This window comes from Acipenser ruthenus, chromosome 7 (assembly GCF_902713425.1).
Source record: "Acipenser ruthenus chromosome 7, fAciRut3.2 maternal haplotype, whole genome shotgun sequence".
NCBI lineage: Eukaryota > Metazoa > Chordata > Actinopteri > Acipenseriformes > Acipenseridae > Acipenser > Acipenser ruthenus.
In genome coordinates this window covers 65,881,208-65,908,079 of record NC_081195.1, presented here as the reverse complement: position 1 = coordinate 65,908,079, position 26,872 = coordinate 65,881,208, and the positions used below count along the sequence as shown (strand labels likewise).

Sequence of the window (26,872 nt, the reverse complement as noted above, 5' to 3'; positions counted from 1 at the left end):
TTGATACTTTCGTCCATCTTAGTGCAATTAGCAGTTATATCCATGGAAGGATTTGTGAAGGTCAATTGTTTTATTAAGGATTCGTGAAGGTCAGTTGTTTTATGTTAAAGTACCTGTGACTAATGTGCAAAAAGAATGCAGCATAGGCTATCAGGTGAGTTTGCAGAGGCTCAGTCATTAGGGCCATTCAAAAATCAATAAGACACCAGCCTAGAGAGAAACAATGTACTCAAAACAGCAAGCCTTAGTGGGCCAAATTCCTACTCTTTTTCCTTTAAGGTGCTACTTTCTCTCCCCTTTCTTCAATTAAAAAGAAAAAAATGTATTTTTTAAGCAAGAGAAATTCAGTTAATGTGTTAGGAAGTAAAATGAACATGCTGTTTTTTAAAATTTTAGGATTACCTGATAACTCATATGTATGGCAATGCAGGAAGAGATGACCTGTGGAACAAGTTCTCTGAGGTAAAACACTAAATGTATTTGTTATTCATTTGTTATTTTTTAAAGAGGCTACCCAAGTATACAAAATGGTCACAGTAGTCACACACCTGTTGGTTATAAATAAAATGTCTCAAACAGTGAATCAGGCTACTTAAAGTTACTTCAAGTGGTAATACCCATGTAGAATCATTTTAGTACCTAAATACCACTCCTTTTAATTCTATTTCTGCTGATGCTTTCATCCAGGGAGCCTTTTTTAACTCCCTTACAGTGTAAGTCTTTGTGTTTTTTTAATAATCAGATACATTTAGCTTGATATCATATTGCAGGATCACATTCTAGAGCAAGCAATAATTTACATTCACATATTGATGCACATCTGAAGAAAAATAAAAAATGCTCACACTGTGCAATGTTTAGTTTGTTTTCCATACATTATAATCAAAGGCCTTTATTTGATGTGTCTCTCATAAAACAGCATTGCATCACCTACTCTTTTTGTCTGACCTTCAGAACTGCTTGGTGGGAACTTGGCAAGTCCTGAAATTAAAATTGATATCAACTGCTGGAACTTGATCAAATGGTACTAGACAGCAGAGGAGGGTATCATGCTCACTTCATGTCCAAAGCCTTTGAGATACTGATGTTTCAACACCAACACCATTACATAATATTACGTTGTATTTAAATAAGCACTTAAAGTAAATTTGAAAATTTCTGAACGCTGGCTTTAAGTATTCATCTATGCATGAAGGGCTTCCAAATTGAGTTCCGTTCAAAGTGATCATATAAATGAAGTGTCTCATAATGTTCACATTCAGAGTAAATGTGGGTTTTCATTAGTGGCCCCGCTTGATTGACTCTCCCTCCAGGCGATGCAGAAGGAAGGAAGGGATATAAATATAAAGGAAGTGATGGATCTCTGGACACTGCAGATGGGCTACCCGGTGGTCACCATCACAAAGAACGACAGCGTGGACAACAGCGTAACGATCAGCCAGGAACACTTCATCTTTGACATCAAGCATTCTGCGCCCTCAAACAGCAGGTATTGCTTTTTTTTCACTTGTTTCTACTCTATGTTTAGAACCATGCGCAAAGTACAGCAAGACAATATTCTCAGTTATATCGCTTTTCCTACTAAATGCATTGTAGTACATTGTAGTACAAAGTTATAGAAGTCAACAGCAGCAGAAAAATAAATAAAAAATATACAGTCTACAGAAAAACGATCGATATGGTGTAAAGCAGTGGTATCATGAGAAAATAATATGTATATACAAAATATATAGAAGTCAACAAGTCAACAGCTGCAGAAAAAAATAAAAACTATAGAAAAAACGAACGCTATGGTGATAAAGCAGTAAATGTAAAAATGCAAGGTTGCAGATGTATTTTCTATTCATTCTCAGAAGTACAATTAGAAAGTGAATTATGTTGAATCAGATGGTGTATGATATGGTGATAAAGCAGTAAATGTAAAAATGCAGTGACTGTGGCAACCACTTTTACCAAGCAAACAAATAAATACCATCAACAGCACATGCCTCTTCTCATCCTGTTCAAGCATCTGAAGAAAAAGAAAAAAAAAACATTGAAATACTATTCAAGTTCTTATTTTAGATATTGAATCTAAATGTGTACTGAATTATAATTTCAGAGACAATTACCTTCAAAAAGAGCCGTTGATCAGGCATCTGTTCTGTTGTGGCAGGAGTTGTGTCAAAATATGCGCTGGTAGACACGTTTCCTGTGCGCCACGTTGTTGACATGTATCATGGAAATTTGCAAGTAGGGATACAGTTTTATTTTCCTAGTACCTAGCCTTATTTGATGACAAGGCTGAGAAACACTGATTTGTTTCCCCCATGGCTTATTTTTGCCGTGAGACATCTCGGAAAAGAGAGCGTGTCATTGGTGCTTAAGCACCGAAATTAGAATGGCTCGGTGTCAAATGGTTAAATGCTTAATATAATCATGGGAAAAGCATGGGAAGACTGAAGAATTAATTAGCAGATTTGCAGTGGCAAACTTTTATGAAGGCATGGATACCAACCAGCTGTTCTCACACATCAAGTGGCTCAGTTTCCTGAGGCCTAAGGAGGAGGAGTGGTCTTGACAACTGAATCTTTGAATGCTTTGAGAAATTCCAGCTCGAGGCAGTGGACCAGAACTAATGGAACAGTTTCCAAGCTCTTATAGATTGTAAAACTTTTGGCTTTTTTTCACTTGATGAGTAGTGTCACTGGAGAAGAGCAACAGCTTTGATATGACTTTGATCGGCTCAAGGCATTCAAACGCTTGTCAGGATTTGTGTTAGGCTAGTTTGTCTGTCATAGAGAAACGGTGCCTCTTTTTCAGCATGTAACGTGCAGTATTATAGTCCATATCATTGTATGACTCAATGTGGCAAAGTGGTAATTAGTAGAGCAGGTGAAGTGCAGGTGCAGTAATCCAACAAGAAAAGACAGACAACAAAGTACGGGTGAAATGGTTTCTGTTTTATTGTAATCCAAATGGTCTGATGACCAAAACAGTAAACAATAAATGGGTGGCAATACACAGCAATGTGTATTGCGCAGTGGATAATTATGAGTTGCAGTCCTGTAAATAATAATAAACAATAGTCCAAAGTGCGTGCTGTAGTGCTCGCTGTGAAGTACATTTTATCCGTGAAACAATGTGCAGGGTTGTCCGGGTTTAGTGCTGGCCGTGGGTGACATCTCTGGATCGTAACAAACAAACAAACAGTGTGTTTTAGACCGACAGACAAAACAAACAAAACATTCACTGTAATAATCACAGTACGGGTCCTTTCGGTTCTTAGCATAACCATCACAAGGAACAGATCACATCACTACGTCCCCTTTATATACCGTCAACCATGACCCTTTGGTTAACGAGTGCACCCGCTTCTCCAATCCACGGATGCCGAGCCGTCTCCCTTCTGGGTCAATGGTTTAGTGTACCGTAGCACCGCCCCCATTCTAGATGGCTGACTTCCGCTGAACCCTGGGAATGAATTGTCAGTCCATCCAGTCCAGGGTACTCTGTTCCCTTTACACAGCGCCCTAACAGGTCGGGAAGGAGATCTAACACCAAGAATCATTCGATCTCTGTCACAAATAACTACTTACTGCTAGCAACAGACTAACCGGGCCAGGCTTACATTGCTGTCTTGTGGGGCTGGAGGAGACAGGGATTGCTACAAATGTCCTCATGCAGTATCAGCTGAATCCCCTAGAACTACTGGATGAACAAACAGTCAGTCATCTACCCACCACTGAACAATTTAGGGGGCAGGGGAATTGTGATGATGGTGATACTATGAGTTGTGGTCAGAGAGAGGGAGGAACATGGTCTCTTTAGTTCACGCTCCAAGCCTTTGGAAATGAGATGGCTGCTTTAACGAGTGCTCTCGTCTCCAATAATGAAGCACTCTGTTTAGACAATCAATATTCTGATATATTTTTACTTCACTTACTCTATGATGGTTAATTTCATCCCTGATCGTATCTTGCAGCTGCAGTACAAAAATGCAATGTATTACACGGTCTGGCTGCATGGATTGTTCTCCAGAGTCTTGAAATATTATATCTAGTCACATTATTATTACTTAGTCATTTAGCTGACACTTTTATCAAAAGCGAGACTTGGGGGTGAACTATATATCACAACTGCTGCTGCAGAGTCACTTACAGAGTCATGTCTGCTAAGAAATAAACAATAGGACCTTGATTTTACATCTCATCCCAGGGACAGAGCACAAGGAGGTTAAATGACTTGCTCAGGGTCTCACACAGAGTCAGTGGCTGAGCTGGGATGTAACTTGAAACCTCCTGGTAACAAGCCCCTTTCTTTAACCACTGGATCACCAAGGTAGCATTTTACGATTAAGTTAAAAATGTTTTTACTAAGCAGTGTGATTAGGCTTTCCTGGGTTTCCAGGCTTGGAGTGACCTTTTATCCATCTCACTGGAGATTAAAAGCATGTAAAACTCAGGAAGGAAATTATTGGTAAAATCTGATTTGTAGCGGACCTGTTTCTTCCACATCACTGTTTGAAAAATGTTGTGTCCTGAAATCAATACTCCAGTCTAGCAAAGATATTAATAGCATCCTGGAATTGTGATTTCTGTGTACACTATTCATCTCTGTTACTATGTTAAATAAATCATGCGCATTGGTATAAACATTTTCATAACCCAGGTTCCATTGATATTGTTAATGTTAGATTACTTTTATGTTTCCAATAGTTGATGTATTGTTTTTTCATTGCAACTGAGGTTACATTTGCATGAGTAAAACACGATTCTTTACAAATTACAACCAAGATCGCAACACTTCAGAACTTGGCATTCATGCATTACTGCCTACTAATAAAAAAAAATTTTGTTTGTGTGTTTTTTTTGTAAATACTGTATTATATTACACAGTTAACAGTGCTTCTTCTAGGGTTAAAGAACATGTGATATCAAATTTTTAAAGAGATAAATAAATCATCTGTCTAACATATGCCTGCCATTTTGGACTATTTTTGATCCCTGAATAAATACCATTGAAAACACCATGCATTCCACTACAGGTACTACTGCACACCTGTGAAACTGGTCAGCCACAATAACTGCTACATTTGCTTCCCCACACACTTTTTCTTTTGCATAGCAGTCAATCTGTTGTAACATTCGACCAGTTAAGGTTTATTAAAAACTCTGCAGTGCTAAATAACCCAATTGCACTTTTTTTAAAACAAATACAGCACAGTAATGGGTTAACTTAATCCGCCATTGAGATGAGATTAATTATTCAAGATAATTTGCAATTTAGAAATCCCTTCACTCGTTGCACCTCAGCTGCAAATGGAGAAAAACACTTTGCATCATTAATGTACAGACTTTGTGTTTCTGCTGTGGATTCCTAATAGAGCTCTTTATCTTGAAACTTTACTTAATGAGATCAAACATGTGTGCTCTTAAAGTAGCAGTCGCTGAGGAAATGGGATTCGAAACAGAAACCACCTGACCTGCTTAGCCTTCTACTTCCATGTCTCCCTTTCCTTTTAGAAATCAACCAAGGGCATTCTGTGACATTTCCCCTGTTATTACCAAATCTGACTTGCTTTACATTCTGTAATTCACTGAGGCATTTCAAGCCAGGACATTTAACCAGACTATTTGTACCCTATTTGATCACCTTGACAAAATGGCAGCCATCCACATCCAGTACATTATTCCAGTCCGATTTATATTGCCTGGTTAATTTGTAGCTGTGGTTGTTTGACTTTGATGTGGAAAGGTAAGTTGCTAATTGTTGTGTCTTCTTGAACTGCGGATATGTTGTATCTGTTGGTGTCGTGCAATGGGGTGCTCCATCGAGTCCCACTAGCCTCAATCGAGGAAAGGCGTCTTTTGGAAGCACAGCAGACATATACACTGTCAGTCAATGAGATTTCCTTTAGATATGATTGAATTTAGAGTTGTCTGCGATTACCAATACAGAATCTGCACTGAGCAAATCCAATCCCTTAGGGTTTTTTTTTTTTTTTAAATGTGTTGCTTCATGTTGCATATAATTTGAAATTCTATTACCCCCTTTCTTTCCATATTATAGACCCCCCTCTTTGTTGAAAGGCAGATGACGTGTTAATAGGTAATTGGTAGTACCATTAAGGATTATGCTGGGTATTGATTTCCTCAAGTCTTGATTTTAAGAAATACAGTAGACTAGAAAACTAAAGAAACTCACTAAAGAGATTTGTATACAAAAAAAAAAAAAACATTTAAAGGATAATCTGTCTGTGTGTGCCTATTTTTAAACACAGTGGGTGTGCCTATTTTTAAACACAGTGGTTTAAAGAATATGGAGATACTGAAGGAACCCATCTCATGGGAAAAAAAGCTAATGGATTATTATATGCCAACTGAAACTTTTGTCCATTTTTAATTACAGTAGTTAATGCTCTTGGGTAGCAGCACTGTGAAACACTATGACAATGCAATGGTTAAGTAATGGAAACTAAAGAGCAGCTACAATGGTAAAACCATTGGTAAAACCGTACCACAATGGGAAAAATAATCATATTTTGACATGCCAAAGGTATCACAAAATCATGATCACACACAATATGCACTGGCATTTTATTGCAGGCAGTGCTGTGGTCTGTTAATGGTTCTGCTAGAGTGTTTCAAGGTAATACAGTATTACCGTATAATGATATCCCAATGGTATTTTTAAAAACATTTATGTAAGGGTATCATTTGTACGTATTAGGTAGATAATACATTTTGTCAGTCCTTTTTATTTTAATGATATTGCTTTTAATAAAATATCACTCCAAATGAACTAGCTGAAATTAGTTTTTTTTGTGTCTTTTTTTTTATATCCAATTTATATTTAGCCAGTCAAAGCCGGTGCAGTTTCACTGTCTTACTCTTTGTCAAACGCACGCCTTAATTGTAAATGTGTTGCACTCTCATCTGTCTTTTTTTTTTTCAGCTTCCAGTGGCAAATTCCATTAACGATTTCAGTAGGAAATTCAAGTCACATTTCCCCCGAATCAATCATATGGGTTTCTAATAGATCAGGTACATTCATATCTTTTGTCTCTCCTGCTTAGGTGTCATTTACAACAGAAGCGTTCTGGCTTAAGAATGCTCCCCAAGCATAAAGGGACCCTTGTGAAAACACTGTTATTTACTGTGTATCTTCTGACTAGCAATGGTAGAATGCGTAATGGTTTGGTTTTTGAGCTGCTCATGCATCGTGATAAGTGAGATCAATTTGTCTTGTCTCACTTTGATTTTCTTCTAACTTGGTCTTAAAATGTACACCTGCTTCCCAAGTATAATCAAGGTCTCCAATGCAATTCAATTTAGATTTTTAACATATTTCAAAGGGAAGGTTGTGTTTGAATTCGTGACTGCTGCAAAGGGAGAGTAAATTAATTTCATATTATGTTGCTCTGTCTTACTAATTTAGAGGGGAAATGATGGTTCTATTTATAATATTATTGATGGGTTTATTCTCAGTTAAGGTTCATATTCCACTGAGACAGCATATAGATTAAATATATATTTTTTTCCAGTCAGTAGAAAATTCTCAACAAAGAAACATGACTGGTATAAATTAGAAAAAAAACAAACAAACAAAAAAATCCTTTATATGTAATACAATATAATTATTCCCTTAGTCCCTGTTCAATTTCCAGTTTCATTTTCTCAACATAAGATTAGAATTGGAAAATCTATTTCCCACAATGAGTTCCTGAAGTAGCCAAGGCTATTTGAGGTGCAGAGGTCGAAGGTGAAACAGCAGAAGCTAGGGTTCCAAACCAAGATTTCTGTGTACCTCTTCCTCTGCACTGTATGACTACGATATTACCTGGTGACTTTTGTATTCCTGCCATAGCAAAAAAAAGAAAAATACTGTATTGAATTGATGGACTCCATCCATCATGCAATATTGAGTGACCCAAGGATTAACGCTTTCTCGAGATGGATGGTGGCCATTAATGCACTTTTTACCTAACATCCCAAACTGTTGTTGCCCATCACCTGATGTCTGTGCTTTCTAGGGTTCATCGCTCTGCTTGAATGTTTTTTTCCACAACAGCGTGAAGTGACCAAGTGACTTTAAAGTCCTCTATATGAAAGCCTTTCATTTTCAGTTTGTACTGTTTTAAATTCTATGTGTTGGTTTATACAGCTGTGGCCAAAAGATTTGCATCGCCCTATACAATTAACTAATTTTGCTTCAGAAAGTTGAATGAAACCTACTGAATAATGTTACGTTAACATATTGAATTACATACCGCTTTGTAGTTTTTTCCATATACTTGACAAACTGACAAAAATTGAAAAATGTGACCTTTCGAAATCTAACATGGCTTCCGGTAGACTTTTGCATTATCATTTTGTAGTTTCTTTAATTATAAAGAAACTGATGTTAAATAAAATATAGTTTTTTGTGTTTTATTATGTCTCAATCCTAAAATTATAGGTGGTGCAAAACTTTTGGCCAGAGCTGTAGGTCGATTTTCACATAAAACGTGTGTAATTTGAGGTGTAATGAATCGGTGAGCATGTTCAAAAGGCTTTCACATGAATATATTTTGAACATGTCCACACTTCCATGTGGAGATGTAGGAAAACATTAATAATCCTGAATCTTTACGGGGTCCATACGTACCCTAATAAAAGTTTACTATGGCATACCAAATGCAGTAAAGCAAAGTAAAGCCATTGTGAACTCATGGCACAGCACAGGTAAGCATATTCAAGCATAGTACAAACCATGGTTAACCATAATCAACACTGTAAATACATTGCATGAATGGAGAATGGATAAATAACTTGCAAAATTACATGTGCAAGTTTAAAACGTGTTATACATTGCTCTTTATTTTTAGAATCCCACAAAATCGGCTCAGTGGATGATGGGAGTTGGTTGCTTGGAAACATAAACCAAACCGGATACTTCAGGGTAAACTATGATCTCAGAAACTGGAGACTTTTAATTGAACAGCTGATGAGGAACCCTGAGGTAACGGATTTTCTTTTTGTTCTTGTACCATTTTATTTTTTAATCTCTTCTCTGTGGACCCCCTGCTATTCTCTGTTTACACTAAACAGCTTGTGATTGATGCTTCCAGGTGATTTCCGTTGGTAACCGCGCAGCCCTCATCGACGATGTGTTTAATCTTGCCAGGTACGGTGTGTATTCTGAAGAGTTTCAGCGGTGCAGCACATTGCTGGTTATTTTTCTGCTTTTTTTCTACTTAAGTAGAGAACAAAAGCTGTTTGAGCCATTGAATCTGCAAAACATTTTCCTAGACATTACATTACTGAAAACATTCCAAGTTTTAAGTAGTGCAATATTTACAGCAAGTTAAATCTAGCAGATTTTTTTTGTACAGTGTCCCTTGTTTTGTTTTTTTTTTGCCTCCTGATATTTAAGCAAAATTCATTTTTTCTGCCATGGCCCAGATGTTTGTTATAGGGGCTGGACTATAAGCACTGCACTGTTTGCTAATGCTTCTATGCATACTTCACTGCTTTGGCTTCGTGTTTGTTCCTGCATGCACTCACACCATGCCAATCCTTCTTTTAAGATGACAAAGGCAACACAACTGATTTCATTTTCCTTTTTTGTGTGTTATTTTGTGTCACAGATTTTGTATCCCATTGAAATGTTTATTATGTTCAAAACAGAATCAAGCATGCTAATTGTTCACATAGGTGTTTATAACAGCAGCTTGCTTGTTTTTGTTCTCTGCCATACTTTGACACTTAACAGTATTGTAAACCCATGCTAGTGTTTTGTACCTCTGTCCAGCATATGGTACCTTCATTTAACTGACACTCCAAAACGGAACCACACAAAACCCCATTTGACAGCTTTGCCTGCAGCGTGTCGTCCATGAACATATTGCGCTATGAGTTAGTTTTGACTGCTACCAGGCTCCCTATGTAGAGCACTCTGGAATGAAACAGATGTCAGTCCTTTCCTAAGCTATGTGAAAAGCTGTTCAATTTAAGTTTGATGCATCATTTTGTTCAAGTAGAAAAAACAAAACAACAGCAACAAAGTTTGATGCTGTTTTATTTTTTTTATTACTTGTAACAACTGCACTCATTAAAGATGAGAGTTGCGTATTATAACAGTGCAGCTGTGATTGCTGTTTCATGGCAACCCAAGTAGGAGATCATTTTTAGAGTGACTGAGGTCAATTGCAAAAATGATGGTTAAATTGGTAGTCTTTGAGCAATCATCCTCCTGTTAACCCTTTAATGTCCAGATACTGCAGCTCAGCTGTTCATTTAAGATGGAATCCTCTGACTGTTATTCTAATCTGACAGCCTCTCTTTAGTGCAAATAAAGGAAGTAAGTCCAAATCCTCGACTCATGAGTTAATGCTGTCTTAGGCTGGATTTGAATTCTGAACACTCATTTGCCAATCTCTATTACAATGAACATACTGTAGGTGAGCATATAACATACACCTTAATGCTGCTTAGTGAAAATGTATGGCAATAAGATTGCTGTAGAGGTTTCTTTACATGGGAAAGACCAGCTGCTCAATGTTATTTAGCTATTTGAGGGTAGATACAGTGGTCCAAGATGACGAATGCTCAAATGAGTGGCCTCTCCTGCCCTCTCTACCTCAATGCTGGGAAACTGTGAAACAACAGCAGGAGAAACAGAAACCTCCTAGTTAATGAAAGCTGTTCCATTCATACCGTGGATTCTAATCTTGTTAAATAACCAAACCTATGGTAGGTTCTTAACAGTAGAACATAAGAACATTTACTAAGGAGAAGATTTGGCTCATTAGTGCTCACCCTGTTCCCAAAACTTTGTCAAGTGGGGTCTTGAGGATCCCAAGCATCAACAAGGTGGCTGAGTAACCCATTCCATACCCTCACCACTCTGTCTCCACTAAATCTTCAACTGTGCCCCCTGGTTCTGGATTCTGTGCTGTACTAATTTGATAGGAGACAGTGTGTGGTTGTGGTGATGGTGGAGACTTCTCCTTCTGGGCTGGAATCCTTCATTGAATCAAGGGTAAATGAGGTCACAGAGGTGCTTTACTTTAGAGGAGATGGTAGTTCTCAACCCCTGTGTCTGTCTCCGTAGATCCACAAAATTGTGACTAGCAAAAATCACTAACAAAAAATCTTGAATTCAGTTCTGAATCATATACCTGGGAGTTTTTCCAATTATATTTGGAAGATTCTGAGAGATTGCTCCACATATGGCTGAAATTAGTGTTGCTGTTGCTTTTAATTGAGCTTGTCAGCACTTTGACAACATTACTGATGGCAATAAGTTATACATTTTTTTGGTATTATTATTTATTTTAAAATGTCTACTTTTCATTGTCAGACTACAAAGAAGCATGTGGATTAAGAGTGGATTCCGTTATATGAGAAGAATATAACGTCAAGCTTCTTTAACGAAAATATACTGTATACATTTCCCTTTCTATTATTATATATTATGATTCTTTTTTGTTTGGTGATGTGACCTTGTAGCTTTCTATCCTTACAGGGCTGGATACTTGCCCCAGAACATTCCTCTTGAGATAGTGCGCTACCTTTCTCAAGAGAAGGAGTTTCTGCCCTGGCACGCAGCCAGTCGTGTGCTCTATCATCTTGACAAACTGCTGGACCGCACAGAAGAATACAGCATCTTTAGTGTAGGTGAATTACACACATTGTTAATACTGAAAAGGCAGAACTCGTTATTAAGGAAAGAGCAACTTTGCAATATTATTATTATTATTATTATTATTATTATTATTATTATTATTATTATTATTATTATTATTATTATTATTATCTATTACATTACATGTGGCCTGAAAATGAGGTAACAGCTCAATGTCACCAAAATAAACAGACAAATATCTCACCCCAAAGTATATTTTCCTATAAATCTGAAAATAATTATCTGCACTGGTTCTTATATTGTAGAGTGTCCTTGTAAAAACAATGTTGGTCCACTACCCATTGAAACACATTTAGTGTAGGGCCAGTGTGAATTCCATTAGAAACCTGTCATTGAAGTCCCTCTACAAGACTGCTCAATATCCTCAATGTGTGCCTGTTTGACTTGACAGTTCCCTGGCAGTGATTTTCTTTGGTCAGCCTGTTCTAGCTGCAAGTGATGTTTTCCCCTTGTCCTTCCACTGCAAAATCCCATTCCACACAGTTGTTTTTGGGTATGTGGTTAGCTCACAGGTGTCCCCATTGCTCGTCCCACTAATATGGCGCCCGACTATTACACCTCGTTCAGACTGTCAGACAGCTTTCACCTTCGAGGCGTGGCTTCAAACTGGGCTGTATCAGCTGTGGCTTGACCTTTTATACCTGTTACCATCCGTACTGTGCAAATCATCAACCCCTGACGAAGTGCGGAGCATTAGAGGCTCCATCTCAGATGTGATCGAGCACTTTTTCTAGGATTCTGTATGCAACCCCACTTGGTTGTACCACAATTTAACTGATTCTGTGATTTGTGTCTCTTAACAGGAATACATATTGAAGCAAGTTGCCTCAATGTATCACAAGCTTGGCTGGCCCACAAGTGCTGTGAATGGCTCTGTTGCGCAAGCCACTTATCAGACTGAGTACTTTCTTTCTTCTTAATTCAACTCTGTCTTTGCAATTAGCGCCACACATTACGAGGAGCTCTTAATTGAAATGTGTTTTTTTCTCCCTCACAGGGAGCTACGCCGAGAAGTTATTATGTTAGCCTGCAGCTTCGGGAGCAAGCACTGTCACCAGCAGGCGATAACTCTTATTTCTGAATGGATATCAAGCAACAAAAACAGGTGTGGGAGACTTTAGGTTGTAGAGATGCAGGGTACAAGTAGTAAAGTTCACATTTCTCATAAAATTGTAATAATCGCATGAACCTATTCTTGTGCAAATGCATTGAGCAAACTCTTTCATGGTCATCACGTGTCTTGTCAGAGGTACATCATGTGGCCAGTTTTAAGGATAGTTGTATTCGTAATATAATAAATAGCCACACTGCCAGTACTTTGTGAACATAATAATGAGTGACTCCTTGTGCAGTGTTCTGGTCAATACAGCTTACTCTTGACGCATTCAGCTTATTCTGCATTTTGATTGCTGCCTTTCAGATGTCACAGAGGACAGCAATGGCTTACCCCTATGTGTCACCAGTCACTTGCGACTGCACATAAATGGATATCACAAGTTCTTATTGTGGGATAATTACCACCTGGCACAGATACAGATGAATAGAGTGAATGGGTTTTAAGTATACAGCACAAACTTAATAAGAGAGTTAAAGAATATAATTTACTTTGACATGTGACTTTGAATACCTGACCTCTCACATGCAGATGTAGTTTTCTAGCATTTACATTCATACTGGTGTACCCCGTTGCTTTCAGCAATTCAGTGCTGTCTTCTTTTAATCACATTATACTTTCTAGTTTTAACCTCTTTGATTGATTGTTCTATTGGTTACCAAGTCCCGATGTACTAACGATGTTTATCAAAGGCATCGGTGCTTGCTGATGTGCATGGAGGTTTTACCCTTCTCTCCTCCACCTGTGACTTTGGATCAGCCATGATCCAGTTCCAGCATAGCATTCCCTTACCACTTTGGATCAGCCATGATTCAGTTCCAGCATAGCATTCCCTCACCACTTTGGATCAGCCATGATCCAGTTCCAGCATAGCATTCCCTCACCACTTTGGATCAGCCATGATCCAGTTCCAGCATAGCATTCCCTTACCACTTTGGATCAGCCATGATCCAGTTCCAGCATAGCATTCCCTTACCACTTTGGATCAGCCATGATCCAGTTCCAGCATAGCATTCCCTTACCACTTTGGATCAGCCATGATCCAGTTCCAGCATAGCATTCCCTTACCACTTTGGATCAGCCATGATCCAGTTCCAGCATAGCATTCCCTTACCACTTTGCTGTCCGTGTCCCTTTTGTCTTCCAGCTTCATTCCAGCGAGGAGCAGGAAAAGGCTAAAAACTCAACTCAGCGTTTCAGTAAATTGCAGCTGTAGTCTTGAAAGTGTTTGAAGTACCAACTTCTTAACTAGCATTAATTGCTTATTACACTCACTGGTTATTTTATATACATGTTATGTACATACAGTAAAATGTCACTTCACATGTTATAATATTTTCAGTCCATTTATTAGCGATAACAAATTAGTCCTGTGACCATTTCATGCTTGACATTTGGAGCATGCAGTACCTATAAATCAGCTCCATTTTGATTTAGCTATTACACGAATGGAAGAATGCTCAGCAGACTGTAGGAACAAGGTGCTTCAATGTTAATGCTGCGTGTAAAGCTTATATGCCCGAGCTACAGTTACTGAATAAGAAATATCTTACCAAACTATTTAATTGTGCGTTTTCCAACTGCAATGACTATTAACCTTCGTAGCATTTCCTCAGACAGTAGGGTCAGCATTCTGAGCACTGCTTCTCATACACTGCTGCGCTCCTACAGTTTGAACTGCTTAGCTTTACTTTAATGGCAAATTTAAGGATAAGCATTGAATGTGTCTTGAGCATTTACCAGAGCAGAATCTCATCAGCGATTTTCTGAAGTTTTTTTATGATGTTTTTTCACTGTCCGTGCACGTGTGTTTGCAGGATACTTTGAAATCCAATATTACTGAAATACAAGAATACAATATTTTTTTGCCTTTACTTGGAACAGGGCAGCATTTTATATGAGTTTTACTCAAGTGTGTTCCAACACTTTCTCTAAATGTAATCGTAATGTAATGTCTAACACATGACAGTAAAAGCTTTTTTCTAGCCTCATCCAAGGTCATTTTATGGAAATGAAGTCTTTTGGTTCAGGTAGAAAAGATCCTAAATATGTTGGTAGTGTGCCATTTTTCAAAATGTATTAGCTGTTACTCACTCATCTTCCAATAATTAGGCAGTTGAGGTTTTGATGTGTATTATAAGCCTGCCAAACTCCGATTGAGGTGACACACTTTCCTCAGTGGCTCAAAGATGTGTGTCGTGTAGCTGCAAGTCAGCAGCTCTGCCACACAGCCTCTTACTGCTCCACTTCTTCAACCAAGCAATGGAGCAGTTTGGGGGAATCAGCATGTCAGAAACTCTTTGACAGCACATGGACTTGTTTTATTTTTAGCCACTGCATATCCCTGGAAACAGGGATATAGCGGTCGCAGATGTACATACAGTACAGCCTGTTTGTCACACTTAGGGTTCAGCTCTATGATGAGAACCACGTCCAATTGACATAAAACTTGGTCTGAACTTTATTAGTTCTTAAGGTGTCAGAATCAATATCATGGTGGCTTTGATGATTTTTACATGTTACATAAAAATTGGCTTATTTTACATAAATAAGCCAATTTTATAACTTCCCTGCTAAATAGCAGGCCTTCTGCTGTAGGTAGGTGAGTACAAGTTGCTTCGGATGAAGAAAACCCACTCCACCCCCATCATAACACTGTTCTTATGAAGCATTTCTTTATTACTCTAGGTGAAATTACTCTTTTAAAATGTGATATAGTTTTGAACCGAATTAAGAGTAAAGTTATTTCACAGAACAATAATTAATCTTACGTCCCACACATTTTAAGTTATTAGCCTATGTATCTCATATCCACATAACAAAGGAAAGCCTTTGTTTACACTTTATATAGAACTTGCGTTCTCTTTAAGCATTTCCAATGAAAGTAGATAAACACAACATTAGACTGAGAATACAGTATGTGTTATATATGTGTATCTGAAAACTGGCCAACACTTATTTATATATTGAAAACCTTTTTAATTTACCCACATCAAAGTTGTGTATTAGCCACACTGCAAACACTAAAATGTGAACTTCAGTATATATATATATATATATTTTTCAATATAAGAACCCTCTAAAAGAAGAATTTAGAATCTTGCACTGTAATGAATGAATGTTCCATTATATCGCACGCTTTATTATTTGTCTTTTTCTTGTTTTCCCCCCCAGCTGTATCGTTGTATCATTTTGGAATGGAGTAACAGAACACCGACCTGTGACCTGGGCTTCAATTTTTAACATCTTTGCTGTTTTCTGTACAGTACGGCGGTTATTTCATATTGATTTTTTTCATTTCTAATGCCATTGATATCCTTCCAGAATCCCACCAAATGTCAGAGACATCGTTTACTGCACTGGAGTGTCACTAATGGACGAGGATGTGTGGGAGTTCATATGGATGAAATTCCACTCGTCGACTGCCATCTCAGAGAAAAAGGTGCTGCTGGAGGCACTGACTTGCAGTGATAACACATTCCTATTGAACAGGTAGGTGAGCCCTCAGGGCCTAATAGGCTTGCCTAGTTCTTACAAAATGGGGACAAAAATTAAATAAGTTCTCTCCTTCGTTGCATATACTGTATGCAATGACAGCTGTTGCAAGTAAACTTTAATTAGGCAGGTTATAGAATTGCCTCCTTTAATGGTCTTCATTAAACATCTAAGTATACACTTACCCACTGGACATGACCAGTCATAATTACCTTAGAATACATTCCATCTAGGCAGTCTCTCAACTAAACACTTTGCTTTAAAAAAAATACAAAATACAAAATATAAATATAGTCGACAGTATGTTATACAGTATATCGTCTGAAACCCCTTCAAGATTTTTTTACCAAATAATTGGGGCAGATAAATGTTTATTCTAATTCTAACTAAAATTGCATAGTTTCAACTGTGGTTAAAATGCAAGCAAATGACTAACTCCTACAGGCGAATAATAAACTCCACTGGCCTGTTGAATTCAAATTACTTTAAGTCTGTACGGTTCTGCTCCAGGTTACCCATTGTTACAGCTGCGGGACAACTAAGAGGATTAGACATTTGCCCCAAGAGCAGTGAGTAGTCGAGCTTGGATTCGAACCAGCATCCGTGAGCCTCAGGCATTCCCCTTAATCACTACTGTGGCATACAGGGGGCCATACATGTGTATTGCTTTGCACCATTGTTGATTAAAGCAAACGGAACGGTTACAGTTCCCTTTACCCAGATTGCTGTTTTATATATGCAGTAGGGCTGGCAGGAAGTGAATTACTGCGCCACATTTCATAGGCCTCATGCACTGAGCATATCATGCATCTCTGCCCCATTTGTCCTTTAGGTAAGTTTGAGTTCCTGATCATGATCCATTGGGGACATGAGATTAGAACTCCAACAATTGGCTGCTGTCCATTTTATGAAAATAAATGTATCCCCACTGTGGAGGCTGATCTTGCATTTAAGAAGCTGACATCCCATTTGTATTCTTGAATCTGTTCATTTCTTTAGTAGTTCTGTTAGAGTGAAAAGGTCTGCCACTGTGAATAGAACTCTGTGTCTCCACGGGTGCCATGATAAAAACTGCAACTCTGCATCATCCTGTTAAAATATTGATACAAAATATAAATTCTGGATGGGGTGTCAGAGTTTGTCTGTGTTGTTTGTTCATTTTCAGAATAATAAATATGATCTCTGTAAGGGTTATAAGGGTAACAATTACATTTGTCTTATTTAACCAACCTCCATTTTAACACCCTTTCCAGAGAATTGGATTACATATACCATCTCAAAAGAATACAATTGGCCAACAATATCAAAACAGGAAGTGACTTACCTGTTAAAGGCAAAATTAGGTTAGGGAGGCAAAACTGACAGGGAGTCATCCACACATCATAGAAGAAATAAGAAATTGGGACTTAGAGTTGCCAGGCACCAGGAGTAGATTTATCAAACGTACATTATGTATTATCCACCAGCAAAACCTTACAGCCGGAGCATGCTGCCCCTAAGATCTAAATCCTGTATTGCGCTCTGTCTGATTCCTCAAAGGTTGTGCCAGTCTTTCTTTATACAGTATTGATCTCTTTCCTCTCAGTACCCCTGAAGAAGCAGAATGCATCTTCAAATGCTTCAAACTCATCTTAAACTCGCTGAGGTTAAATATCTGACAATAGATAACAGGAAGAGGTCAGTGGCGGAGAAACTGAGGGACGTGGTTTCTAGTTCTCAGGCCTGCAAGGGTTTCTCTTGGATGTGTTCCTCTGAAGGACCTTGTTGGGGGTTTGATGCCAGACTGCCTCAAGAGAGTGGACAAGTTGGAAGGGAGTGGGAGTTGGGCTGGGTGGGTCAGGGCATTATGAATCCTGATGCCTGGTTGCTGCTACCCAATTTGTTCGACCCTTTGTTAATATGTTTCTTCTTTGTATTCATGTGAACCTGTGTGACTCTTTGGTATTTGTTGTGCTGTTTTTGAATACATCTAGTCTCCTGCACTAATGAATAGTTTTGCTTTTTTTATTGCAAGACTGCTGAACCTCTCTTTGAGCTCTGATCTGGTTCCCGATCAGGATGTCATTGACGTCATTATTCACGTGGGCCGCAACCCGCATGGCAGACATTTAGCCTGGAAGAACTTCAGAGAAAAGTGGGACATTTTAAATACCAGGTATACATTCTTATTAACTTTCTATTGAACTTTTTAGTGTTTGCTGAATGTTTGAAAAAGCCATGTATCATTAGTCCATAAATCAATGCCTTTTCAGCAAGTATAGACTTTTTTGTTTTGTTTTGTTTTGTTTATTGTGTTAACTATGAAACCCCTTGGTAAATTAAACACTGCCAGCCCCATCTAGTGATTTCTTCATTTCAAACGCAAGGATGATTTACTGTGCTCATTAAAAAAACCTTATTTATCATTTAAAAAGTGTTTAAATAAAACTGTGTATCCTTACAGGTATGGAGAAGCCTTGTTTATAAATTCCAAACTCATTAATGGTGTTACAGAGTTTCTAAACACAGAGGCTGAGCTTAATGAGGTGAGTTTTTGTTTTCTTTAATACAACCCTTTCTCTTCTTTGAAACTGTGCCATGGGGTCTTTCCAATTCACAAAGTAAACATCTCACCCCAGCCAAGCACTAACTCATCCACTCAAAAGGCAAGTTTAGATTCACTTTGATAAGCTGATCCAATTGTAACGTTACTTCTATCATTCTCATTCAGGTTGCATCTAGACAGCAGGCACCCTGCGTTCTAAGTGCAACTCTTCCAGGAGGGTTCACCTGCGCAGAAGCTGTATGTGACTCTAAGCTTTGAGCTGCTGTTGTAGAACAATGATTCAGCTCAGCACAATGAAACAGCATGCTCATGAGTCCGTACTGTACATAACGTTGTCAACTCACAGGGTCTTGCTTTTCTTATTGATTCTCAGGACCCGGGTTTTCTCTGGAAGTTACTTGTGACTCATAACTGTTGGCTTAATTAAAATTAATCACGTGGGGTGACTTTACAATTTTGAAGGGCAAGTAGCTTCCAATAACAGTATCTTATTTGTATTTTTTTTTTTTTACTGACCTTTATTTGAATCATTAATTCTGCAATTACTCAAATGTTAAGTTTTACTTTTTAAAAGTCTATACCTATTACAGGCAACTAGAACTGAAACCTTATTACAGCTTTTGAGAAATTACAATAAGAAAAATATCATGAAAAATGTAAGGAGACAGTAAAAAAAAAAAAAAAATGTAATCTGAAACTACTTACTCTTTAAAAGAAGATCTAAGTTCAACTCCCTGTCAACTAACATTCAAGTTGCATCCAGCATCCAGCTTCCAGCATCCAACATCCATCTACTGCAACACTGTTTCCTCATACAAAGCTGCTTTATGTTTTTCAGCTAAAGGACTTTATACAGACCAACGGAGGTGGGGCCGCGGCTGCCTTTGCACGGGCTGTGGAAATTGTGGAAGCTAATGTGAGATGGCACAGTCTCTTTGAAGAAGAATTTTTCCAGTGGCTTAGGAAATCTCCAACCAGTTAATCTGTGACAATTATAAATATTTATAGCATGGCATCTCTTTGAAACATTTTTACTCTTAAAAAAATATAATAATAATAATAATAATAATAATAATAATAATAATAATAATAATAATAATAATTTAAGACGGAGAAGAACTTGATCTGAATTGCAAATTGCGCTCTAATAATTTTCCTGCAACATGAAAAGAAACCTTTCTGTTAAAAAAAAGAAAAGAGGGTGGTGTATTTTCCCTTGCATTTGCAGGGCAAAAGAATGTTATTAAAAAATATTGCATGATGTTATTTCTCTTCAGTTGAGACATTTTTAATTGCAGAGTATTTTTTGTGCATGGTTGTTCAATCCCTCACCGGTATTCCAGCATGCTCATTTGCATTACAAGATTTCCCAGTCCTGTGTAGCTAAATTACTCTCATGTACGACACACAAAAGAAAAAAAGGGCATTATTATACAATTGTTTAAAGCACAACTACTAATGACAATCAGTGTTTTCATTTGGAAAAATCTAAATCTCTTCAGAAGGCTCCAAATTAAAGAGACAGTATACTAATATAAAGTTATTGTACAGGTATATGTTGTTATGCAAACCAAACATAGTAATTTAATACATGTTCCTGTAGCTGCAACACCAGAGCTATCGGTTGCAGAAATGTATCTATGTATGTATGTATGTATGTATGTATGTATATATATATATATATATATATATATATATATATATATATATATATATATATATATATATGTACTTGATTGGAATATGGGTCATGCCACACTAAAATGTCATTGATATCACTGTTCTTTTTATGCTCTCAGAATGCACTGCATGAGTTCTGTGGAGTTCTGTAGGAACGAGGTGACTTCTAAAAACGCCAGAGCATGGTGGCTGTTTATGTAGAATTACCTGATAACTGTTTTTATTAGCAGCCCAGTACCAAAACGCCAATGAGATATTAACCGAGAATTGTGTCTTGCTGGAGGGCATAAGCACACACTGTCGTTTGTTTGCACTGAGCCCCTTTCGATCATTTGCCTAATTTAGTCCGCTACAAATCCCTTTGAATTAATGTGTTGAACTCACAGGCTTATCCACCTGATCCAAGACCCTTATTAAAAATACATAAATAAGATGTTAATTTTGCTCAAGTAACAGCCTAACACACAGGTTAGTGATGACCTGAGTTTCATGCATAATACAGTAGACCTCAAAAACACATATTGTCCCATTTTCAATGAAGTGTTGACAGAGCTGCTTTTCCAAATGAGAGTCTGTATCTTCTGTATTTTAAGCGAAGCATCTATGGAATTCTAACTCTGATAATATTTTTTTTGTACAGTAATGCATCACTGTCTGGATTTGTGACATGTTCAGATGTGGGCTTGTGGAGCCAACTCCGGCTCTGTGATTATATTTCCATTTTGACTTGATAAGCCAGTTTTTTTTGTATTAACATTTAAGTGGATTCACATCTAGTGGCAGAGCAAAGGAAAAGAAAGAAGACAAGAAATGGTCTTGTTTTTTCTCTGACATGCGTAATTTTTCAAATCCACCCACAGGGCTGACTGGATGTGCAAACTACAAGGTGTTTAAATGCAGCAATGGTCCTTTATTGTCAGCAAAAGAAAACATTTTCTATTAAGATAAATGTATAAATAATGGCCTTCTTCTCTTGTTTTAATAAAATGATTGTGTACTGAATATTTTTTTTTTTTTTTTAAATATACTGATTTTATGTGTGTAATGTTTTTGTGTGACGTGGGGAATACATGGTGACACAACACCTGAATTCAGGTTTTTACCCTTGCTGCCTGTCACAAAGACGGCCGGAGTGGGTGGCGTCAGACCAGAGCCAGGAAATAAACAGACAGAGAGGTGTGGTTTGGTGAAGCTGAGCGAATGCTTTCGCTCAGCATTTAATAAACAGAACAGAAAATAAAAGGTTTGAACATACAAAACACAGGGCACGGCACTTGAGGCCAAAATAAATAGACGAACAAAACGGACAGACACTAACAAACAGGGACGAACAAACACGGTGAGAAAAACGTATTATTATTCTTGTTATTATTATTTTTACCTCCTCTCTCTCCCGTTCTTTCGCCCTGAACACCCAACCTCGAGTGAATGCTACGTGTCTCTATATATACTGTTGTGCTGGGATTCAATTACTAATTAATTATTCACTTGAATCCCAGCACGTGAATTAATTCTGTGCAACCCCGTGCTCACATATTACATTTAACCAGCACGTGAAGTGATTTGTGCCCTCCTCGTGCCTAAATATAAATCTACCTTTTTAAATCACATGTGAAACACAGACCCGTTTATATCCCGTGTACCAATCTATACACCAACATTAACACACGCACGCAACATACAACACATAATATGCACACAGGGGCGGGGCACATTGCCACACTGCCTTAGAAACTGCCACAATAAAAAAGGCTTAATGTCTGAAGTTATCCCAAAGTCAGTGCATGCATATTAGGCAAAGTCTGTTTGAGGTTCTTCTTGTTTTTTTCTGTACACAATGGATCTCACATAGCCTGTGCCAGCTGACTCTTTTATACTTTTGACCCATGTCCTCATTAGGTATAGAAAATAATATTCACTAGTCTGGGATAAGAAAACTTCTTCTCCAGCAATGTCCAGAGTGATTCCGTGATCACAAAAACTGAACAGTCGACCGAATCAAGGCCAATGGAAAGGAAAGATACTGCGTCAGCAGGAAGGCTACTGACAGTGGGGGATCGCAAAGTAATTGGATATTTCTGAAGCTGTATCATAGATCACGGTTTGTCAGTCCAGTCTAAAGGTTGCATTTGCTTTGCATTGAGTCAACTAAAACTCTTCCACATGGTATTGCTGCAGTTTGGCTGCATTGGGGTGATTTGGGTTGTTAGGAGTGATTTGGAACAGATTATGCAGATCAAAACCAATACTGGTGTCTTCTTTTCAAGGTACTGTAGCCTAATGCAGTAAAAAGGTAATGTTTTTAAAGGCTTTTTGCACACACAATCAACATTTCCGTGGGGTTTAGATTGCAGGGGTCCCCCGTCCATACTAATGACATACATGGCTGATGCATGAAGCTCTGCTGCCAACACACCATCCAGACGAGCCCACGAAGGTGTCCCTCCACAACTCCACAGGTCAGTGAGCTTGCCACTTACCCAGCTGTCTCTGCTCCACGAACGTCCAGTCTGAAACCTTATTATAAGAGCACCCCATGCACGTTACAATATTTTCATAATTAAAAATGCCATCGAGCCAGGAGCAAGGATTATAGAAAGTGGAGGTTTTGCGAGAAAGAGGCAAGTTTTTTATTTTTTTTACAGTGGTTAAAATGACCATTCCACAATGCTCAGCGCCTCTAATTCCTTCAGGGAAGTTGGAATGAAAAGTGCATCTTATCTGCTCTGCTGCTAACTGTGACTGAAAAGAGATACTGATTTCATATATCACAGAAAACAAGTGAGGGGTTAACAAATAAATCAGTCATGAGAGTGACAGCTCGAAGTGGATTTTTATTAAATATACTCGCTTATCATTTCCAAAAGATTAAATCTGCTTTTCATTTGTATTTCAACTTAAATTAATGTTCTGTTTTTGCCTGGTAAGTTATTTTGCATATATATATATATATATATATATATATATATATATATATATATATATATATATATATATACACACAGCAGCTCGTTGAGGCCATCAGAAAAAAAGAAATTGTCATTATGTCGAGATCATGAGATAATTCATCAGAAGATCTTGATATTACCATTCCGTTATCTTGTGATCACGATGTTTTGGGATGTGTTCCTTATTTACTGACATGTAATTAATATATGTTTCATATATACAGTATGTTCCTATAAAATGTATTTTATGATGTATTTTATGGGTAAACAATACCCCCTCCCCCACCTCACACCCACCATCGACTGCCAGTCTCCAAGGTAACTGTTACACATGTAAAAAAAAAAAAGCTCTTTTTTTGGGTGAAAAACTGAGAATATCAGTCTTCATAATAGAACAGGACTCAAGCCGTGCAGATTCAATTGCAGTGATATAAAACATTCAAATTTAATGAAAGTTTAATATTGTACATGATTCATGACCAGCATTCTTTATTAAATGATACAGTTTAGTGTCCTGAATTTGCACATATGTTTTAATCAAACATGAGTAATTACCATTGCACTGGAACTTCTGTCTTCAAAACCCGTGTGGTTCTCACCATGCAGCCAATACAGGGGGCTGGACAGGTTGCTTCTTGAGTTACTCAGAATTTCTCTGTGAAAAAAGGGTTAAGATTTTTGTTTTTGTTTTAATCTTCTAGGGTTTTGTTGTCTTTAGTGATAAGAGGGTGAATATGTCAGACTTGAAGGCAAACAGTAACAGAATTATAACATTGTGTACAGTATAGACTAAAAGATGGGATCACCAGAAAATTCTTGTAACTTTTATAAAACAGCATATTTAAAAGAAAATAGTAATACATCCTGAGACAATATAGACCCTTTTCTACATCCCAAATGGAATTCATGAAATGTGTGTTACCTGAGTGATATTTTATATACCCTTACAAATTAATATTCCATGCCATAGAATTGCAAATTCAATGGGTCTGTGTCCAAACATTTTGACTTACCAATGGACATAACCAATACACAGTGGCAAGTGCCTTATCAGGATCAAGATGCTATGATATCGGCACCACTGCACTTGCCGTAATTCTTGAGGAGAGACTTTTTATTGACCAAACAATCTTATAAAGGCAGAGCCCAACTTTACCTCCCTACTGCTTTCTTTTCAGCTGTGCAAAAACAATAACAGCTTTGTCCCTTCTGCCAAGCAATGGCAGGTATATGGAGTACATTGGTAGGTCTGTATAGTCTTGTAGCACACTATTGTATAGCAGTGTGTGGTGTTTTTATAGTGTAGTAGTCTTATATAGCAGTGTGTGCACGGTTGCTGGGTTCTGAAACACCACAATATGTAAACAATATACACTGAATAATACCACAGCTAGAAAGGGGCAAGTGCGAAGATCTAAAAATATGTGTGATAGGAAACAGTTCATTTAAATGCAACTATTTAGACAGTATCTAAAATTGATCTTCAGGGTTTAAGCTTTCAATTTTTATTGTCTATAGCAGTACTTGGTGGTGCATTACATTGCAAAAATAGGGCTATTCTGTAGGGCTTAGTGTCTCTCTTCTGTATATCCCGTTTTATTATTTTAAATATACCGATTTATTTTCCCCCAACTTTCTCGAGACCCAGTGGCCCTTGCACTGAAGTTTTTAAGTTACGGCTGCTTGATATGCATGCAGCGTGGTGTATATTATTTCAGATATTCAGGAATCAGGGATTGCCAACAGGGCTATGCTATATATATACAGTGAAGTTCGTTTCGCCCTTTTGAATACAAACCCAGACGCAAGATTGAAGGTTTTAAAGTGTGGATGCACTATGTTTAATAACAAAAAAATAAATAAATACAATGAAAAACGAAAACACCAAGCTCTTACGAGCACTAACTAAAACACAAACTGGAACCTTCTCGAATAAGCCCGACAGCTAAGCTGTTTACAGGCACAAACGAAACAAAACAAGCACAGTTTAACTCACAAAACAACAAGGTTTATACACTACATTTACTCTTTAATTTTGACTGTACACAAGCGCACAGTCGGGCTTCTTCAACACAGTAGCCCGGAGCAGACTGACTGCCTTCTTTAAATACCCTGCACCTGGCTCTAATTTACAATGTCAACCAGGTGCAGGGAATAATTAACATTAAACATGATTAACAAATTAAACACAATCATTAAACTAAATAAACGTGCATACACACGTCTTTTTGGCAGGGAAGATTTTAACCCGCTCGCTGCCTGGTTTCTCTCTCTCTCTCTCTCTCTCTCTCTCTCTCTCTCTCTCTCTCTCTCTCTCTCTCTCTCTCTCTCTCTCTCTCTATATATATATATATATAAAGCCAAGATTATTCCTAACACAAAGATATAATATCTCAGATATTGACTACCTTACATTGACTAAACATTTAGGTTTAGAAAAAAAGCTTTTAACATTCTGATTATTCTGAATGGGTAATGCAACATAATTCTTTCTTGGTGGGGAAAAACCATAAATCAGTTTTCCTCACAAGTGGAATAGATTCGCATTAGTCACCATTAGCCAACCCATTCAGAGCTGGACAAAAAGCCAGAAACACACTCCTTAACTCTGACATGACCAGTATTTTGTATTGTAAAAAAGCTGCGTCCCCCAGTTGCAAGTCACAATGGGCAGGGAAGCAGATCTCACAGACATTGACAGAGAGCGTATATTGTAGTAGTAGCTGGCAGGTGTTTTGATTTGCACAAAGACAACAGAAACTAATAGTGTAAAGGTGCAACAGGGACAAAGGATCATTGGCACTGTGATGATGTCGGATAGGTTAGCGGAGCAAGGAAGTGTGCACCCCCAGCTGCTCAGCTGGGACCAGGCTTAAACTCCGAAGAGCACAAACACTGCCTGGAAAGCGTGGCTGACCAGGTGCATTCAGTGATGGAGATAGATGTCCAGGGCTTCTGTACACACTGCTTTGGTTTGAGGAACAAAAGGCAGACTTTCTCCTATTCCCTTGGCGTCTGTCCCTCCCTCCATCACCACAAGTGGACGTTATGGAACCTCTGCGATGGAATTAGATTTTTGGACCAAGAAATGAACTGACCCTCCCTGCAACTCTTGTTACTTTTATAAGTTACACTTGTTTTATTTCTCTCTTTAACCATGTATTTTGCTTTAGAATAGGACCACGTGTTCACCTTTAGCCTCCATCTCTTGAAGCACGTGTTTGTATTTGATTGATGGCATGTTCTGCATATTTAACACTGCAGCAGCCAAACGCTGATTGGATTATTACATGCTGGTCTCTATACAGTACAAAATAAGAAGAAAACTTTACACACAGAGAATCGCCTTGGAGCAAAAGCCTCCTGCTCACAGCAGTGGAGGGGATACTTCAATAAGAGCATATTGTTCAGAGTAAGAAG

General features: G+C 37.9%; 1 protein-coding gene across 1 annotated transcript in view; it reads left to right on the top strand.

Annotated features, from left to right (window-relative positions):
- The window catches only part of LOC117414806 (thyrotropin-releasing hormone-degrading ectoenzyme-like), an 83,734-nt gene extending 62,228 nt beyond the window's left edge, over nucleotides 1-21,506 (top strand). Inside the window, exons 8-19 of the mRNA XM_059027630.1 lie at nucleotides 397-462; nucleotides 1,314-1,489; nucleotides 6,937-7,025; nucleotides 8,849-8,982; nucleotides 9,092-9,147; nucleotides 11,491-11,638; nucleotides 12,474-12,571; nucleotides 12,668-12,775; nucleotides 16,109-16,276; nucleotides 18,294-18,434; nucleotides 18,723-18,804; nucleotides 19,663-21,506. Coding sequence (XP_058883613.1) covers nucleotides 397-462; nucleotides 1,314-1,489; nucleotides 6,937-7,025; nucleotides 8,849-8,982; nucleotides 9,092-9,147; nucleotides 11,491-11,638; nucleotides 12,474-12,571; nucleotides 12,668-12,775; nucleotides 16,109-16,276; nucleotides 18,294-18,434; nucleotides 18,723-18,804; nucleotides 19,663-19,806 — 1,410 coding nt within the window. The 3' untranslated portion in view covers nucleotides 19,807-21,506. The remainder of the gene's footprint in view (nucleotides 1-396; nucleotides 463-1,313; nucleotides 1,490-6,936; nucleotides 7,026-8,848; nucleotides 8,983-9,091; nucleotides 9,148-11,490; nucleotides 11,639-12,473; nucleotides 12,572-12,667; nucleotides 12,776-16,108; nucleotides 16,277-18,293; nucleotides 18,435-18,722; nucleotides 18,805-19,662) is intronic.
- Nucleotides 21,507-26,872: the final 5,366 nt, after the last annotated feature.